Source organism: Podarcis cretensis (assembly GCF_951804945.1).
Source record: "Podarcis cretensis genome assembly, chromosome: 7".
NCBI classification, from domain to species: domain Eukaryota; kingdom Metazoa; phylum Chordata; class Lepidosauria; order Squamata; family Lacertidae; genus Podarcis; species Podarcis cretensis.
Window position 1 is genome coordinate 9,993,577 of NC_137176.1, and position 20,332 is coordinate 10,013,908.

Below are 20,332 nucleotides of genomic sequence, written 5' to 3' on the forward strand. Positions count from 1 at the left end.
GGGTACCTTTACCTTTACCTTTATGGTAGAGGTGGATTTAAATAGCAGCTGTTAGTTGAATGAAGGCAGGCTACTAGTTCTATAGATACACACCAATTTCATTATTTTGAAAACTATTTGACAAAACATCAGTCATAGTGGGGTGGGAGTGCTCACCTGTTTAAACACACAGGAGCTATAGCCAGGAAAGAGACACCACCCTTTTCTAGACCAAAACAATCATTTACCTTATAAAAACTATTGCAAAAGCTATTATTGTGCTTATTTCTTCAAAGAAATGCTTCGATCCGTTTCATTTTAGATGGTATCCAGTTCAGCAGAAAGGATTGTACTGGACTTGAACAAAGAAATCCTGTATCTAAATCCACAAATATCATCTCAAAAATGTTTTTATCAGCCTTACATACACACATAAAATCAGAGTGTTTTGTGCAGCAAAGGCTTTTTTGAGATGGATAAAGGACTGTGAACTACCGTATTTTTCGCTCTATAACACGCACCCGACCATAACACGCACATAGTTTTTAGAGGAGGAAAATCCGTAGGCATGCCACCCGTAGGCATTCCCTCCATAACACGCACAGACATTTCCCCTTACTTTCTAGGAGGAAAAAAGTGAGTGTTATGGTGCAAAAAATACGGTAATTTTTACAAGAGAAAGTGCTAAAATATTGATATTTGAGACTAATGCTCAATAGCTGTAACTTTTTTTAAGAGACTAAAGACCATAACAGCATCTATATTGAATATGCCCGTGGCACCTTCCCTGCTTTATCAGTCTAAATGCTCTGCCTGCAGAGAAAGCCTGAAACTAACAGTGCTCTGCAAAAGTAACAGGTCTGTTCTATAATACCAATGAAATCTACATCTTCTGAAACTGCTGCTCCGGGTCTGAAACCAATGCCGGGAAATTGGTGAGAAGCAGTTTTCGCCTTATCTTTAGGTGATGAGCTCTGTTTTGCCAGGTGTTTAAGCACAGGTTGAACATGCCAGGGGTACCTCAACTGCATCCTGCATTCTGCACTGAGCGAAGAGTTGGAAAATATCATCTAGTCCTACTCTATAATTCTCTAAAAATCGAAAAGATCAGCAAAAAAGTATATTTAAATTAATTTAATCATAGAGAAGGCTGATCGCCGAAGAATTGATGCTTTTGAATTATGGTGCTGGAGGAGACTCTTGAGAGTCCCATGGACTGCAAGAAGATCAAACCTATCCATTCTTAAGCAAATCAGCCCTGAGTGCTCACTGGAAGATCAGATCCTGAAGCTGAGGCTCCAATACTCTGGCCACCTCATGAGAAGAGAAGACTCCCTGGAAAAGACCCTGATGTTGGGAAAGATGGAGGGCACAAGGAGAAGGGGACGACAGAGGACAAGATGGTTGGACAGTGTTCTCGAAGCAACCAGCATGAGTTTGACCAAACTGCGGGAGGCAGTGGGAGACAGAAGTGCCTGGCGTGCTCTGGTCACGAAGAGTCGGACACGACAAAATGACTAAACAACAACAACAATCATAGAGTTGGAAGGAAGCACAAGGGTAATTTAGTCCAACCCCCTTCAATGCAGCAATCTTTTGCCCAATGTGAGGCTCGAACCCATGATTAAGAGTCTCATGCTCTACTGACTTAGCTATCAACCTAAGTTGATATGATCTATCAACCTAGATCATATGGAACTTTATGAGCAACATTGGGCCAGCAACAAAATACATTTTTAAGGAGCTTCTCGTCTGAAGTGCACATAAAGGTAAGCTATCGCTCTATAGGACGCACCCGAACATAGGACGCACCTTGTTTTAGAGGGGGAGAACAAGAAAAGAAATTCTCCCGCTCTCTGCTCAGCGCCCCTTCAGCGAAGCGGCAGGAGAAACGGAGCCCCTTCCATTTCTCCTCCCGCTTGGCTGAAGGGGCACTGCGCAGCTCTCCCTCTCTGCTGAAGCTAGGAGAGTCTTGTTCTCCCGGCTTCAGCAAAAGGAACCTGAAGCCTCCGGAGCGCAGCAGGACCTCCCGCTGTGTTCCGGAGGCTTCAGGCGGCTATCCCTGAAGCCTGGAGAGCGAGAGGGGTCGGTGCACACCAACCCCTCTCGCTCTCCAGGCTTCAGCGAAAGCAACGCGAAGCCTCCAGAGCGCGGAGGGAGCGCTCCCTCTGCACTTCGGAGGCTTCGTGTTGCTATCGCTGAAGCCAAGGAGCCTGCATTCGCTCCATAGGACGCACACACATTTCCCCTTAATTTTTGGAGGGGAAAAAGTGCATCCTATAGAGCGAAAAATACGGTAAATAGCAAAAGTTAGTATTATAGAATTAGGATAACTGCTACTCTATCCAAACTATGACATGCGTCTTAGCAGCTGATTTAGGCCTGTGACACTCCTCTGTTGCACACATGCTTTTCATACCACCGAGCTCTTAAGAATCCAGTTCTCTAGGAAGTGAAAGATGTTCTTTCCAACACTAGTTTCTATTTTAAGCATACATATGGTGTGAAAAAACAGTTCCGATTCAACTATTCACTCTGCCCCATGCACTACTAAACTTAGAACTGTTAAGTGTGCACACAATACAGTTCAGAGCAGAATTCTACAGTCTCCCTCTACTTCTTGTGCTCTTTTGTCTGTGCAGTTCATTCCTTATAACCTTGTTTTGTCCTCCACTGGTTTTATATTTCTGTCAACACTTTCACTAAAATACACAGCATAGCTCTTTTTGAAAATATTGTCACATTCCAATTTTTAAAACTACATTTTTAAAACTACATGTAGAATCTTGACTCGATGTAGATTTGAGGCCTTGAAGTGGGACATTTCACAACTTTTTACTGTAGTGTTAATAATTTTGTGAACATAAACACAAGTGAGCATGTAATTTTAATGGTAAGCCAAATATTTAATCTTTTCATTAGAAAACTTGTTTACAGTAGCATAACTGTTCAAGAATGCTCTGAGTGCTTGTTCGCCCCCGCAATAGCAGGAATGAAAATGACAGCTTTCGTTTTTTCTATATCATATTACATCAAAAGCAATACAATTTCATGTTGGGATCACCTTGTTAACATATACAAGACTAAGACAAAACCTCACATTGCATGCTATTAAGTATCCTTACAATATTAAATAACTTTTCAAAATAATAAAAAAAACACTTCCCTTACAGTTTTAGCTTTGACTATGTTAGGCAAAGTGTGCTATTTAATATGCCAGTTTCCCCATAGTGCTACATTCTATATTGGTAAAGGTACCTTTTTTTTTAACCTTTTTTACATACTATATTCTTGCCATGTATGCAAGCAGTTAACACTACTAAAAAGGCCTAATCAGGAGGCAATTAAGAGGTAAAAAGTGCCCACAGTTAGTTTTCAGTACCATGTCAGTATCAGGAATGTAAAAAACAAAACAAAAAACCAAATAAAAATTACAAGTTTATGCTGAACACAATTTTATGTTCAAACACAGAGATAAGTAGCATAATACCAAAACCTAACAAAATCCCAGCATTCTGCAACAGGAAATACCCCCAGCGACTACATCCATGATCACTAGCGTCATTGTGGAGCATTTCAGGCACCTGAATTTAAAAAGGAGAGAGAGACATAAACAAAATTAATCTGAATACTATAGAAAGAATATGTTAATGCTGAGACATTTTGTTCAAGTTGGTAATAATTCCCCTTCTGTGAAGACGAGAGCAGCTATAAAATACTGCAGTATATCCCAATTTCTAACCTAAGTGCTCTTGTGCAGGGTTCCAGCTAGACAACCATGCTATCTTATGAAGCTCAAACAACCCACTGTACCCCAATCCACCCTATCCTTCAACATGCCATGGCTCCTGGTGTCCATTGAGTATGCCAAGTCCTCACTGGGCTGTTTGAATGGGGGAGCTGCTGTATTTCTGCAAAGCGTGGGGTTCCCCAAGCATGCTGATAGTTTTCCTCTTGTTTCTCAGTGGACCTGTTTTAAGCTTGCTATTAGGGACAATGAGAGAAGACTGCTATGCCAGCTATAGAAGCAAGCAGACTATGTTCCTTCATGTCGTACTTGTAGCTCTCTGTGGCTGAAGTAACCACTGCTAGGATGCTGAACTAAATGTACCCTTTGCCTGATGAGGAAAGGCTCTTATGTACAGCAATTCAGATGTTGGCATCATCTTTGATTAAAGTTCTGTTGCTGCAACTATTTCATACCAGAGTGCTATCAATATCCAATGATACTTATATAGAGTACTTACCATATCAACAAGGGCAACATACATAAACAGCCCAGCCGTAAGTGCAAAGATCCACATAGATACATTGTCTGCATAGTGGCCAATGAGTATCCCAGTAGCCATTCCAAGATAGGCTAGCATAGCTGAAAGTGCATTATAAAGAACAGCTTGTTTGACAGTCATGCCAGCTTTGAGAAGTACAGCAAAATCTCCTGCCAAGAGACACAAAACATTTTTGGTCATTTGTCAGCATACTAAAAGTCCACCATACTGCTTCATTTCCCCTGATTCCCCAGAAATATTTTTATGCCTTAAAATCTCATTTTGTTTTTGTTTTTGAGGACAGGAGCGCCAAGCAATCTTAGCAGCCACAATGAATATCCTGCATATGTATACATACTTGAAATGTATTTGTTTTTTCCACCACTCTACTGGAAATGGATTGGGACATGCTCATAAAGTTCACATTAAACTGAAATAGTACTATTCAAGAGTTAGAATTTACTGTGTTTTCAATCAGTGGAAAACTCGTATCTTTTCACTATGCTTCAATGCAACGTAATGTAATTGGTTAAACAACATCAAGAAAAGCTGAGCTAATTTGCATTAAATTGACAATATGTTCTCGAAAACCTCCCATTCAGCAATGCACATTGCCATATTAAGTGCACTGCCAATGGTGTGTAAAGTAAGTATTTGCATCATTCAAACCATTTTGTTTCCTTTGTTGGTCTGTAAGCAAGATAGAATTCATTTGTTTGAAACAAAGCAATATTTTAGTTGATTGTCATGCTTTTTAAAAAGCGCACTTTCCCTTGAGCAGTCTATTCTACAGGAGCCCGAGAGGATGGGATATTACTGTTAGTCACACATACTATGAAATACCTCAATGTAACTGTGACAGTGATCAATCAATCAACCAAATGTAAATGTATTGAAACAATACCCTACCAGTAACCAAAATTGGCTCCTTCTTACCCAGTTCATGTGGTAACTCATGACAAAAGACTGCTACCGAAGTGCTTAAGCCACTAGATAAACCTTCAGTAAAAGCAGCCCCTAGGAGAAGACAAAGAAAATTAAAGAGAAGCAATCTCACTTGAAGAATGCAGTTACATCCACATATAAATATATGATGACCTAGTTTGCGCTACTGCTAAGCCAAACCATGACTTAGCTCTGGGTAGCATAGCAACAGCAGAACTGGGAGAGGAGTAAATCAGCAGTGATTTTTCCTCCCATGCTCCCTCTAAGCATCTCTATCTCACCCTTTGGACTTGCCTCAGGCCATGTCCCCTTGAGTGCTTTTGCCTGACTGGAATGCATTCTTAAACCGTGATAAGGCTGCTTGCCTGCCTGGATGTAGATGTGTATGTATAAGCCTGTACCTTTCATGTAGCAGGAATGCAGCCCACTGTACAAAGCCGTGTTAGAAACTGAGATATGAAAGCTAGGAGCTAAATGGCACCTTAAACCTAGGTTATGGGTGCAACAATGGAATTTCTAGGCACACTTTTTTATAACAAGAATACAAAGCTGAAAATGAACGAACTGCAGCTAAAATCCTATATTCATTTTTCACATGGTCTAGTTACTTCCCCTGCCACCCCCCTAATATTCTTAAGAGGGTCTCTTCTCCAGTCTTCAGAGAGTTGTTGGGAAAAAAGGTCCTCCTTTCCTTCCACTCTGCAGTTTTAATCTGAAATCTTAGGCACAGCACTGCGCCCAGAGCTCAGAAACTGCTTGCACTAATGAAATTCCCTGTCGCGAAAAGCGCCTAGAACAATGGGAGTTTCGAACACTGGGTAGGGAATGTACTGTGAGCTTCACACACGACAGGATTTTGAGGAGACTAGTCAAGACCACCATAGATGAGAAGAGCCTTCTAAGCCATCTGGTCCAACCCCCTAGGGTCCAATGTCACTGCCTAAGACAGGCTCAACCTCAGCCCTCCAGATGTTTTGGGACTACAACTCCCATCATCCCTAGCCAGCAGGACCAGTGGTCAGGGATGGTGGGAATTGTAGTCTCAAAACATCTGGAGGGCCAAGGTTGAGGAAGCCTGGCCTAAGACCTCTAGTACTGGAGAGTTCACAACACCTCTAGGTTACTTATCCCCATTATCAAACTGCTCTTCCCGTTAAGAAGTTTCTCCTAATGTCCCACTATTATTTACGCTCCTTTCAAACCCATTAAAAGAAGCCCTGCCTTCTGCAACAACAGACAACCAGGCTTTTGCCTTTCTGCTTTTATACTAATACCAGAAATGAAGAGGTAACAGCACAGAAAGGAGTTGGATCGGCCACTAATATGTATGGGACTAATCAAGAAAAAACAAAGATACACTAACCAATTGCAAGGCCATCACTGAAGTTATGTAGTCCATCACCCATAATTACCATCCAGGCTAGAGTAGCTATACCAGCATCTTTCAGTTCTTCACGTGAGTAGCGTTGGCTATGGCTATGAGGGTGATGGTTCTGATGATGATGGTGATGCAAAATATGATGGTAATCATGGTGATGATGACTGAGATGATCCGACTGTCCTAGGGTGTCATGTAAATGTGAATGGCATTTATTTCTACACCCCCTGGATGCATATTCATGGTCAGCAGGCTCATGGTGAGCTATCATAACTTCTTCTTCTTCTTGTACTACTGGCTTCTGGGAGATGAAATTCGAAGGCTCTTGTGAATGTGCCCCCAAATAAGCTTCTGGCCCTTTGTGAAACACAGGAAAAGCAGATTACATTCTCAAAACAAAAAGACGCAACAGAATATTCAGAACACTTTTGCCTACTGCAACTTTTTCGGTACTTGAATATCTTACTCATAAAATATTTTATGTCAGAGATGGGAAATCTGCCACCTGCCTTCTTTCTCCTGGTCATTTGTCATGTAGATTGGGACTGATAGGAGATGAGAATCCATAAATATCTGGAGTGCCCCATATTACCCATTCTAGTTTTACCGTATTTTTCGCTCTATAACACACACCTGACCATAACACGCACGTAGTTTTTAGAGGAGGAAAACAAGAAAAAAATATTCTAAACGAAACAGTGGATGTATGATTTTTGTGGTTCATGCTGTGGCCACAGACGTGATCTGACTGTGAGTTTGGGGTAGCCCAATGCAAAAATCCTGAGGATCCATGTGGATCCGTGCTTTGTAACCATGTTTTAAGTGGGGAGGGAAGGAAAAGCATTCAAGGGACAAGGAGCACGCGTGGGGTGTGTGGAGAAGGATGCTGCTAATAATGCAGAAGAGGGGTTTAAGGGAAGTAGGAACACGCTTGGGGTGTGTGGAGAAGGATGGTGCTAATAATGCAGAAGAGGGGTTTAAGGGGAGAAGGAACAAGCGTGGGGTGGGTGGAGAAGGATGCTGCTAATAATGCAGGAGAGGGGTTTAAGGGGAGAAGGAACAAGCGTGGGGTGGGTGGAGAAGGATGCTGCTAATAATGCAGGAGAGGGGTTTAAGGGGAGAAGCAACACGCATGGGGTGTGTGGAGAAGGATGCTGCTAATGATGCAGAAGAGGGGTTTAAGGGGAGAAGGAACAAGCGTGGGGTGGGTGGAGAAGGATGCTGCTAATGATGCAGGAGAGGGGTTTAAGGGGAGAAGGAACACGCATGGGGTGTGTGGAGAAGGATGCTGCTAATGATGCAGAAGAGGGGTTTAAGGGGAGAAGGAACATGCGTGGGGTGGGTGGAGAAGGATGCGGCTAATAATGCAGGAGAGGGGTTTAAGGGGAGAAGGAGCTCGCGTGGGGTGTGTGGAAAAGGAGCTTTTCCGAGAGCTGAGCGGGGAGGGGGGAGGGAAAGAGCACTGTTGCTTTAAAGGAGCCAACTGGACAGCAGCCACTTACAGCAGTGTAAGCAGCTCCTTTCCTCTCCCGCTTTGCTCCTTCTCTCCCTCTTTGCTGCTTTACGCAGCTAATGGCGAATCCCCTGCAACCCAAGTCCTGCTCAGCGGATCAGCTAAGACGCTGGGAGAATCGTAATTTCCCCCTCTCCCTCATCCCGTGCCCTCCTGTCCCCAGCATCCTTTTTAAAAACTTTTTTACTGGTTTTCACTGGCTCAGAGCCCTCCTGTGCCCTGCCGTCCCTCTGCAGCCTCATTGCTCCGTTTAGAGAGCGCACGGACCTTTGCTAGCTGAGGCTGCAGCAGCTGTTGCTGGCTACCCGGCGCTTTTCCCAGCTTGCTATGGCTCCCGTCTGTCGCTCCTCCCGTGTAAGCAGCTGCTGCCCGCTTTGCTCCCATGGCTCTCCTTCCCTCCCTCCTCCTCGGCTCCTCCCCCTCCTCCTGGCTGTAAAGCAAGCAAAGCTAGAGCCGCGCAAAGCGGGACAGAAGCCCTGCGAGCGGCTCCCGCTTTGCTTGACTGACGGCAGCCATGGCTCTGGTCGAGTGCATTCGCTCTGTAACACGCACAGGCATTTCCCCTTACTTTCTAGGAGCAAAAAAGTGCGTGTTTTGGAGCAAAAATTACGGTAGATATTTCTATTACCATGGGTCTCGGAAGAGATGTGTGTGAAACACATTAATTTCAGATCCATTTTTATAAGCATCTTCTGCCAGCCATATTTTCTTGTTGCAATACTTCACGGATATAGGGTTTTATTAAGAAATTCAAAGAAATGTGCTGCCCTAATGTACAACCTGCCACCTTGCCTTTTCTACAGAGCTGAAGGCTGGAAGGTGTGCTGCTTATGACTGCAGAAATGGATTTCAGTTACTATGGGATGAACCATAAATGAGCCAGGTAAGAAATTTCTCCATACCACCCTGAGCCAAGACACTTTCCGTCTTCAAATTACCTTCCCTATTTGGAGCCCAATGAAGTATTTTACTCTACTGGAGTGGAAGTGCTGAACAAGATAATATTGCAGGCTTATGCTGGGCAAGCCTCATTTTACACTGACAACAGAATTCATAACATAATTAGACAAGTGAAAATAAGTTATTGGTCTTATACAAATACTAGGAAAATTATCACTATGAAAAATGCATTTAAACTTGAAACCAGTGCTTACCCATTTGCTTCCACCCCCACCCCATTCTGGGCTCCTATTTAAAGAGTCAACTGATGCAATACTCAGTGCCGCACTATTAACCACACAGAAAAGTGGTTCCTAAATTTCAGAATTGCACAAAAATAGAACGTATAATTAAGAAATAAATGGTAAATTATGCTGGTAAGGGGGTATGAAACTGCTCCCTTGCAGAAAACCAAGCATAACAGCATTTGAAAATTGGGCTGTTAGAAACAGCTTTAATAGATAACTTAAATAAGCAATTCCACAAACTGTTCAAACCTTAAACAGCAGCTACATGTCAGAACTGAGTTGTTATTCTTTCCTGCTTTGAAAGCAGATAAAGTATTATGATTCTATGCAATGGGATAATGGATTAGTACAAGATACAGTGTAAATATCATCTTGTATCGATGAGAAATTGTTCTTGGATAATAAGATCTCTTCCATATAGTGAACCCTACTAGAAAGGCACATTCTAAGAATGCATATTCATACTGCTGATATAAGCTATAGGTTAGTGCCAACTTTTGTAGTCATTTCCAGAGCATCTTAGATGATATGAATATGCTGAAGTACAGTGGTACCTTGGGTTAAGAACTTAATTCGTTCTGGAGGTCCGTTCTTAACCTGAAACTGTTCTTAACCTGAGGTACCACTTTAGCTAATGGGGCCTCCCGCTGCTGCCGTGCAATTTCTGTTCTCATCCTGAAGCAGAGGTCTTAACCCGAGGTACTATTTCTGGGTTAGCGGAGTCTGTAACCTGAAGCGTGTGTAACCTGAGGTACCACTGTATCAGAAGTAGCAAAAAAGGGTAGTTTATCATACCAGAAACAATAATCACCTTTTAGCTATATGTGCAGAAAAATGCACAATACACCTAGATAGCCAAATGGTATATATATTCAGTCTTATCCACAACTCTGGTTAAGCCAAAGACCTTGGGTTTTTGTTTTCCAGTTCTTGAAGTCCTTTGGCTTTTACAACATTTCTGACAGGATCTCTGTTCTAGCAAACACCACCATGTTAACAGAAGTAACTTTCTGAATCTTTTTGATAGTGGGCTTGGAAATTTATATTCAACATTTCATTTAAACCCCAAAATGAGATATTACTGTTATGCCCCAATATTTATTTGCTGCAAGGGGGCATCTGAATAGCTATGTCACATACCGAGGCAAACTATAAAAATCATAAGCCCATTTATTATTTCTAGCATCTACTAGTTGAGTTGTGGATATTGCTCTGCAGAGGCACAGATACCAAGTTTGGCTGCATAGAAACACAAAGAAGAACCCATAACATTTTGAATGACGATGCTGTACAACATTTATTAAAACTTACTATCATCTGTGTCTATTTTTTCTTCATTTGTTGAAATCTGAGAGTCATATTTAGATAGTTGCTTCTTGATTTCTGCTTCATCATCTTCATTTTTTTTCTGAAGAAATGCACTAAGTTATTAACATTTTAGGTACACATCTTTAACACTATATATCTCGTAGACTATTATCAATAAAAACATGAAATGGATTAAGAAAATCAGAAGTTGAAATACAGGAAAGAAACTGCACATAAGTGATAAAATTCACAACAAGCAACCCAAGTCATTTTGCTCACTATTAAAAGTTTCAAGTCTAAATGAAACATTTCAACCAATTCTGATTCACTATTTATCCCATCAACTTTTAAACCCTTTCAACACAATTTTATTTTTCAAAACTCTCCCTCCACAGTGCTGCAATTCATCTAAGTGCTTCCTGCTCCCTCACCAAGGACCGCTTATACTGTTCAAGCTTTGTGTAAACCATCCCTTAAGATTTGGACACAGAAAAACTTAAATTCACTTTTCAATACATGATTTCTCTACCTTTTTCTTCTTGTCTTTAAACTGTTTAATTAGTGTGATCAGGTGCTCAACAAGAAACATAAAATATAATCCACCAAGGGCTGTGAGGCCCTTCCACGTAGAATCCAAGTTAGCACTGTCTTCTGCACTTTGAAAAACAAGATGCTTAAGAGTGGGGTCTTTATTGTGTTCCAATAATGGTTTCTCATGATGATGATGATGACTTCCATGAGACTAAAGGTTGGGGGAAAGAAGGGGAAAAAATTACTTCAGACACCTTTCCATACACAACAACAAGACGTGGGCAGTGGAAGAGTCTGCCTGCATCAGTTTATTTCAAAGTCTGGGATGAGTATTTGGGGCAGCTTTCGAATCTCCCATTGCTCTAGGTGTGTTTTGCGACAGGGAATTTCATTAGTGCGAGCAGCTTCTGAGCCTAAAAAATCAGATTAAAACTGCACAGTGGAAGGAAAAGAGGATCTTTCAGACATTCTCTGGAGACTGGAGAAGAGACCCTCTTAAGAATATATGGGGGGTGGGCAGGGGAAGCATGGCTTTGTTTTTTGCAGTCTTCAGATGAGGACTAGACCATTTGAAAAAGTGAACGTAAGATTTTAGCTGCAGTTCATTCATTTTCAGCTTTGTATTCTTGTTATAAAAAAGTGCGCCTAGACATTCCGTTGTTGAGCCCTTAACCTTGGTTTACATTGGCATTTAGCTCCTAGCTTTCATATCTCAGTTTCAACAGTTGAACCTATGTCTGATTTGATGAAAAGTGACACTGATTAAAGCCTGGGTTACACATGCAGAAGACTTGGATCTCAAAGGGGTAGCGTGGACTGTACCACTTCAGACTAAAAGAAGAGCACCAGTTTCAAATGCTTCCTCCTGTAAAAACAGCTCCCTGCAAATAATAATTGCACATCAGAGGTTCTGGGCTCGTTTATTAGTTTTATTTCCATGGAATGTTCACAGAGAGGAGCATTAAAAAATAAAAAAGCTTACCTTAGTCTGAAGTGGTATGAGGAAGGGTCACAGCTCAGTGACAGAGCATGTGCTCTGAATGCAGAAGGTTGCAGCAGCAATCCCTGGCATCTCCAGGTAGAGCTGAGAGAGAAGCCTTGTCTGAAACCCCAGAGAACCACTGCAAGGCAGTGTAAACAGTACCAAGCTAGTTGAACTAACAGTCTGGCCCAGTATAAGGAAGCTTCCTGTTTCCCATATCATACCATCTCATGGTATTATGGCCGTGTTTGCATGCAACACTAAGCCAACTTGTGGCTTAGTGCAAACATGCAGACTCCCAAGGAGCTTGTTGTTTAGCTTCTTAACGACATTCCCAGGTTAAGACAAAACTTGGCTTAGCTGCTGTGCTGCACTGTTCTATCTGTATAATACCAAAGCACTGTGCTATCAGTGTCTCTTCTTATGTTAGCAATGCCAGATCTTCAGATTGCAGTGACGGCCTTGGGTTCTATAGATTTTATACTCAGTTGAAACAAGGAGGAATTTCAACTACAGTAGCACAGCTATGGCACAAAAGGATTTCTTTTGGCAGATTTATAGTTGGATCTTATAAACTGCTACAGTAGCAAGCAAACATTTACAGCTGGGCACAAACTGGATTACCAAATCCGACCTGTGGCATTCCCAAAAGCATCCTAGTTCAGGATACTGAACTAGATTTGCCTTCAGTCTGATTCAGCATGGGACTTATTAATTACTCTAATTAACCTAATAGCACATGTACTTAATAGCAGAGCTAGAGCAGAGGCAGCATTAGGCAGTGTTGAACAGTATTGGGACAATGGGCAAGTTTCCCCTTCTCCTTACCTGCCATGACCCCAGTGATTATTCTTTCCCACCCGAAGCTGTTAATTTGCATTGGTAGGGAATGATGGCTTTTCACCAGAACCACGGTAGGGTGGCTGTGGTTAAACTTCTCCTTTCTACTTTCTCAGGTCCCCCAGTGCTGCTCCCTTTCAATCCCTAGTTATTTACATTTTAGAAAATGCATACATTGCATGCATTCATGAAATTAATGTAATGTTTAGTTTGGCCCTAAGACTGTAAGGAAAAATATACCACAGAGTAGTTTGATGTGGAAAGCGAGTTGTTAAATTAAAAACTTTATTATACTGAGGTGTGCCACAAGTAGGATTATTATGGTGCAATTACAGACATTTCCTGATCATATTTACAGTACAGTGGTACCTCTGGTTACAAACTTAATTCATTCCGGAGGTGCATTCCTAAGCTGCAACCGTTCTTATCCTGAGGCTTTTGCCAATGAGGTTTCCCGCTGCATGCGCGCGCGCGCCTCTGGTGCACAATTTCTGTTCACATCCTGGGGCAAAGTTTGTAACCAGGAGCAGCTACTTCCAGGTTAGTGGAGCTCATAACCAGAGGTACCACTGTAGCACTATGTCCCAAAGTGATTCATGCCCAGTAAATACAATGAAAAAGAAGATACTTACATGTGGAAGAAGATGTAAAAGAGCGTCTCCACTTAGGGTACCAACTGCTAATGCTACAAGGAAACTTAGAAGGAACTTGAAAAATACACGATTCATAAGAGGGACCAGTATAACACCCAGTAACGAAAGGAAACTGATGATAGAAATGGATATAAATCCACCGATCCAAGCTGAAAAGAAGAAGAAAAAACAGCTTGCTTTCTTGAGTAACCAATTTCTTCCACCCTATGTCAGGGAGGGAAGTTTTATTTCCTAAAGCACTCAGTGGGAGGAATAATTTCTATCTAACACAAAAGATTGCATGCTGCATTGTGAACACTAGTTCACTTAAATAAAAACAGGTATTGCGTTCCTTGCTTGAGGTTTCTCGCCCTTCAAAACAAAACCACAAAGACTTTAAGATAGCAGAATCATCCAAAACAAATTATTGTTCAATATTTTGCTTTAAGTACAGCATCAAAGAAGAGATTAAATAGGAAATGTTTGACTTCACCAACAAACGTACCTACTTGCAATGAATAAGTTTTTGGAGGAGTTTCTGTCTTTTCACTTGTTGCATGAATTACACAATATCTGCCATCAATCTGGTTAACGATAGCAGGGCAAATATAGCTAAATTCTATGGCTGTCAATGGAACTCTTGTACTTATTCCATGAGAAAGCATCAGTTTTGAAGCATTGACACACTATAAAAGAGACAAACACATTTCAGGAAAATGCATACATAAATGTTGGGAGATTAATTTTAAAAGATCTCTCCTCTGAACTTAACTGGAAAGATTCAAGTGCTATACCAAAAAAAAGCAAAAAATCACAAACAGGCAAAACTGAACAAAATTTGTCATATATATAGGGTAGTAACAAATGTATTTATAAGCAAAAATTCAAAAGAAATGTGCAACTAATTCTCTGATTTGATTTCTCCATGCCACCACTTAAAAACCCAAAACACACAGCAATCTGCGGTTGAAACAGGTGGGTTTTTTAAAATAATGCACAATATGGCACAGGTGCATGCCACCCCCATCAACCTAAGGAGATGTAAGTTTGACATTTTTATACCAAAAATACTAAAGAACTGGGTACAAAGGAACAAGTTAGCTAGAAATTATTTTGATAGGCCAGCTACAGAGAGGCCAAAGGGTTTCATAACATAGGTTTATTTGATAGCATTCTAATTAAGAACTTATCCAGACAATTTGACAGTCATTCAAAAAATGTTTTTAATGATGAAGACGAAAATTAAAATAATTGGAATTCTAAAAATATGGCTTGAAATTTAATGTCAACTAAAGGTAACCACATTGGTTGAAAAAAGGAACATATAGCTAAACTAAGCTTTTAAATAGCTACTTACCAGATAGTGAATAAAAATTATTTCAATACAATCAAGTGGAGAAGAGTATTGTAGAAGAGAATAAGTTCTTTTCCCCCTTGTGGCATATATGTCAAAAATTACTTTAAAACAAACTTTGGACTAATAAAATGTTGAGGCCTGGAAAAATGTGTTTAGTTATTTGCAAGGCTACAATCAAATTCACTACTTTTCCATCCTGTCTGAACAATTAGACAGCTTGCCTACTCCTTCTTCCAAAAAACAGATGCCACAAAAGTAGATATGACCTGGCCAGCACACCCCTGATTGCTGGTACGCTAACAGAAATGCACTTATGGCAAAAACACTTAAATAACAGAATGCATGTTTAGAAATGTATTCTACTTTATTGTGAGCCACTATACTGTAGCATCTCTCATTAAAGTAGCCACTATACTGTAGTATAGGGACGCGGGTGGCGCTGTGGGTTAAACCACAGAGCCTTGGACTTGCCGATGAGAAGGTTGGTGGTTCGAATCCCTGCAACGGGGTGAGCTGCCATTGCTTGGCCCCTGCTCCTGCCAACCTAGCAGTTCGAAAGCACGTCAAAGTGCAAGTAGATAAATAGGTACCACTCCAGCAGGAAGGTAAACGGCATTTCTGTGCGCTGCTCTGGTTCGCCAGAAGCCGCTTAGTCATGCTGGCCACATGACTCAGAAGCTGTACGCTGGCTCCCTCGGCCAATAAAGCGAGATGAGCACCGCAACCCCAGAGTCGGCCACGACTGGACCTAATGGTCAGCAGTCCCTTTACCTTTATGCTGTAGCATAGCAAAACACTAGGAACAAATAGACCCATCAACCACAAAGCTGGGGCATGTCAATGTCTCTTAACCTAAGCTACCTCACAAGGTTGCTACAAGGTTAAAAACAGGAGGGGAAGAACATTTTCTGCTGTTCTGAAGGGGGAGATAAATCTGTAGATAATAAAAAGTGTTAACTTAAAAGTGCCCTGTCCCCAAGGTTTTCAGTGGCCCCAACCCAACGCTACCAAACATCACAACTTTCCTTTCAATAAAAAACAATCTCCAAGTACCTCTTGTGTAATTTTTCTTATTTTTGAATACATGTAACTTCCTCTTTCTGATTCCCTCATGAAAACAAGCGATTCATTTGTTTTTCCATTTACAAGTGAACTCACATTGCTGCTTTCTAGAACAATGTTAGGATTGGGGTTGGCAAGGCCTATACGTGTAGACTTCAATTCTGCAGTTTCTGAATGCTGTATCAAAGGATTGCCTTCTGTGGTCGTGGTGTAGGTGGATGCAGCTATAGCAACCGTTGTACTCTTGCTATTCACAGAGCCCTGCTGGTGTTCTGTATTCTGTTTGCTAGACAAATCCTTTGCCCAATTATTCAAATGATTTTTGCTTCCACCGACAGGTTCGTCACTAGGGCAACCTATTTTCTCAGAATTTGTACTGAGGGTAACATGACTATGGTGGTGGCGGTGGTGCTCATGATCTTGGGAAATTCTTTTCACCTTCTCAATTCCCATACTCCGTAGAAGTTTTCTAAATCCTTCTATAGTCAATGTATTGTTCTCCCCGTAACGAGAGAAGAGTTCCTGAAGGTGATGTCTCTGCATAAGCGTGGCCAAATCAACATTGATACCAGCTGCCTTCTCAGGTATAAGGTTCTCTGTTGTTTGTGAAATGGTAGTTGATTCCAAGCCATGGTGGCGAGCTTCAGAAAACAAGTATATGAAAAGTAAAGTCACATAAAGCTTATTCGCCATAGCAGAGTCCTGTAAGGAAAATGACAAAAGAATGAGTTAAGAAAACGGTTCGTGTATCCCATACTGCAATTTACTCCAGAGAAAATAAAACAAATATTTCACAGACATTCTGCTAATTTAAAACACTTTTTTTCTTAGTATTAACATTACTTGATATAACAATACTTAATAATATAATATGTAATATTGTATGTTTTATTCTATTCTAATAATATAATACAATAATATTTCTTGATTAGAAGCAGAACCTGCAACAACATGTATAGTGAAGTGTTTAGAATTCCTGACAGGCTACCATGCCCTGTTCCAGGATACTCCGTTCAATTCCCCATTTCCTAGGTTTCTGTTTCTCCTATCCCTAAACTGCCACCAGCTTTCCACATCCACTGAACATAATCAATTTGCTCACTGTGTTGCTTCTGGAGTCCACCCCCACTTCACTGCATTTCCCCCCAGGAAGCACTCAAAATATATATACCAGGGATGTCCAACTTCCAAGAGACTACTCTACTCACATGATCTACTCACATGATTAAAATCTGGCAGTGATGTACCCCTTGGGGGGGGGTTCAGGTAAAAGCTGCTGAGCTTTTTGGGGGAGAAACGTCCCTTTTTGGGGGGGGTCAGGTCTAAAAAATGAAAACAGAGACTCACCAATAAATCACTAAGGAAGCAGTCCATCTTCCGTTCTAGCAATCTAGAGGACGGGGGGCTGGGGGGTGGGGGCAAGGCCGGATGGAGGAGCCAGCGATCTACCGCAATCTACCAAAACCTCCCAGGGATCAACCAGTCGATCCCGACTGACCTGTTGGACATCCCTGATATATACTTGCCACCATTAATCTTCAATGCTGTCTAAACAAGTAGGCCTATAAAAGATTTAAGCTCAAGTGGACATTTCCCAAGGAGGAAATTTTAAAGTCATTGGTTCTACGATGCAAGAGGCCTTGTTCAACAACCTCAGAAGTTTAACCTTGTGAGATGAAGCAGAACTTATTATAGTTGTTTGGAATCTCTGGCCCTCCAAATGTTCAGACTCCAATTCCCACCAGCCTCAGCCAGCATGGTCAGGGATTATGAGAGTTATCAACCAACAACCTGGTTCCCCAGCCCTACATTAACAGCAAGGAGGAAGGTCATACTGAAGAAGGCGCAGCCAAAAGGGCCCAAGCTATTAAGAGCTTTACAGGTAAGAATTACCACCAGTAATAACATAGTATGTTGCACTAGGAGGGGAAATGCCATTAATTTAAGTTGTGTCTAGACACGTAGAGAAACACTGTTTTAGTTTAGCAGATGTGAAGGAGAAACTATATGGAAAACATGCAAATATTCCTCTTCACAAAATCCTGTGTGGCAATATCTTCAGGGAGAACCAAAAAGTTACAAAATAGTGAGCGCTGCTTCCAAGTTATTGAGAATTCTTCATCAGGCTGGATGTTAAATAATACAGAGGGCAGGGGCAAGGTGGTGGAACTGAAAAAATGGCCCAGTCTTGAAGCCTTAAGCCAAGGTCTGCATCTAGGCATGATTCGAAATAGACATTGCAGAACTAAAGATGTTGCTGAACTACATCTTCCATCAGTCCCAGTTTGCATGTCCAGTGACCAGCTCTGGATGGGATAGCTAAAGGTTTTCCATCCCTGCCTTATGGCTTCACATAAGAAGTTTGGTATTTTGTGTGTGTCCTTCTCTTCCACTCTTCCCCTTATTCCTTGATGATAATGTGTAAGGTGTAATGAAAACCCATTCAGAAATAAAAATAAAAATCAGACAACAGCTTGTGATTTGTGGGTGAACATTTCTCTCTGAGTTCAATCTTGTTCATATAATTTTTTTAACAGCTTAATAAACATAGTGGATAAAAATACACAGAACAGAATCTTGGGATTCTGCATTATTTGAACAATATACAATATAACAAACTTCTGATCAATGGTATGATACATTTAAGGAGCTTTTTTTTAAAAGAAATCATGTATTTGCAAGCAACTTTGCATTCTGTACAGACGTTTTGTGTGCTTCATAGACAAAGGTTTTGTGTTAATGGCCTGCACTTTCCTTTACCAATAGGATTTGCTCCACTAAGATATGTATCTCCTATTTTGTTTTTTCTCTAAAAACAACCGGTGACCGGTTTTTTCTCTATCAACCAGTGACCGGTTGATAGTCACCAGATCCAAAAATGAGCAAGAGGGGAGGAAGCGGCGGCTTCTTGCGACATGCAACAAAAAGCACACAATGCAGGTAACACAATGGCCTTGCAGCATTCTCACAAGCTTGTGACTCTTTCTGACCAATTCATGCTCATTTATTTTGCACTCCCACTGAGTTCGGTATGAGATACTGCATTACAGCAGGGAGGATGGCAGTCTGCTCAGAGGATCAGCAAGTCCTTGATTCCTTAGGTAATTCCCCTTAAACACCGGCAATGGGTGTGCCAGCTCTTTTCCACCTGCTGCTTCAACAGCTTGTTGTATCTGGATCTCAGGTGAGCAGCACACATGACAGGCTACCCCTTAGCCGAAGAGCGGTGATAACATTGTGGGTGGGTTGTGGCTACTGTTTTAGGGGAGTGGGGGTGTCACAGCTTAGGAATTATGGCGCTTCAACCCCCCAAGTTATGACCGCACAGGACTCCAGCAAATAATACGTTTCGACAAGCTTCAGCTTGCTTGACACAGAGGTGAAGGAAGCTGCACCTGCTGGAATTCCCCTCCTACACACCTGTAAAAAAGATAATTGTGCTGCCCTTTGTATTTTGCGTAAGAACTGCTTTGCCCAGTTAAGGCCAACTGGTCCAGCCTGATGCCTCAGTGACGTAGGGGGTTGGGGTTGGGGAGAGGGTGTCACAATAAGGGCCCGACCAGCACAGTCTCCTTTGCCTCCATAGGATCCCGAGGTAGACTGCCTCTGTCAAGGGAGGTTCGTCCACACTTACTCCCACCCGCCCCCTGCCCGCCATCCTGTGTGTGGAGAGGGCAAGTGGGGGGGGGGGGGGCGCTGATGGAACGCGGACGACGTCAGAGGACGACCGTTACTGACCGCAACCGCCACTCCGAACGAGCGCGAGCCGGACGCTCTTCACGCGCATGCGCCTTCTCTCGAAGAGAGGTGGGGGTCGTCTGCCTGAGCCCTCCCGTTTCGTCGCCAAGGAAAACAGGGGTGGGGGTGGGTGGGGGAAGGGGTTCCGCAACCAGACACACTTACCGGACACCTTACCGCGAAGCCCCTCGCCGGCCCCTCATGAGCCGCCTTCTATTTTCCTCCCTCCCAAGTGAGGAGCATCCCAGCGAACCGGCCTTTCGAGCAAGAAGAGGAGCGCGAGAGGCCCCCCCCCTTTCCCACCCCTCACCCCCGAAACAGCGAATCAGGCTGCGGGGTTTCTTGTCACGAGGGCTGCCGAGAGCCAATGAGCACTTGCGCGGCCTGCCTCACGCCTCTTCCCCGCCTCACTTTCGGCCCGGGCCTTTTTAGTGTGGAGCGCGGAGCCAGGGGCGGGAGGGAACGAGACAAAAGCGTCTGCACCGGGGCCCACGTGGTTGAGGATGGCGACGGGCCCTTTGCACATGCGTGACCGGGGAAGCCTGTTTAAATGCCGATGGGGCCATAGCTGTCAACTTTTCCCTTTTCTTGCGAGGAAGCCTATTCGGAATA

General features: G+C 42.4%; 1 protein-coding gene across 6 annotated transcripts; it reads right to left on the minus strand.

Moving 5' to 3' along the window:
- Positions 1-2,864: 2,864 nt before the first annotated feature.
- On the minus strand, positions 2,865-20,044 carry SLC39A6 (solute carrier family 39 member 6). Of its 6 annotated transcripts, none has more exons than XM_079983960.1 (10): positions 19,886-20,044; positions 16,079-16,684; positions 14,069-14,249; positions 13,564-13,733; positions 11,108-11,320; positions 10,582-10,678; positions 6,556-6,927; positions 5,184-5,264; positions 4,227-4,417; positions 2,865-3,563 (listed from the first exon to the last, which is right to left on the minus strand). In XM_079983960.1, the coding sequence occupies exons 2-10, from the start codon at positions 16,673-16,675 to the stop codon at positions 3,411-3,413; spliced, it is 2,055 nt and encodes a 684-aa protein (XP_079840086.1). In that variant the 5' UTR covers positions 16,676-16,684; positions 19,886-20,044; the 3' UTR covers positions 2,865-3,410. The 6 variants fall into 6 exon arrangements, with proteins under 6 accessions (XP_079840086.1, XP_079840081.1, XP_079840082.1 ...); XM_079983955.1 differs by having other exon boundaries at positions 15,974-16,684; XM_079983956.1 differs by having other exon boundaries at positions 15,974-16,684; positions 19,898-20,022.
- Between the last annotated feature and the right edge of the window lie 288 nt (positions 20,045-20,332).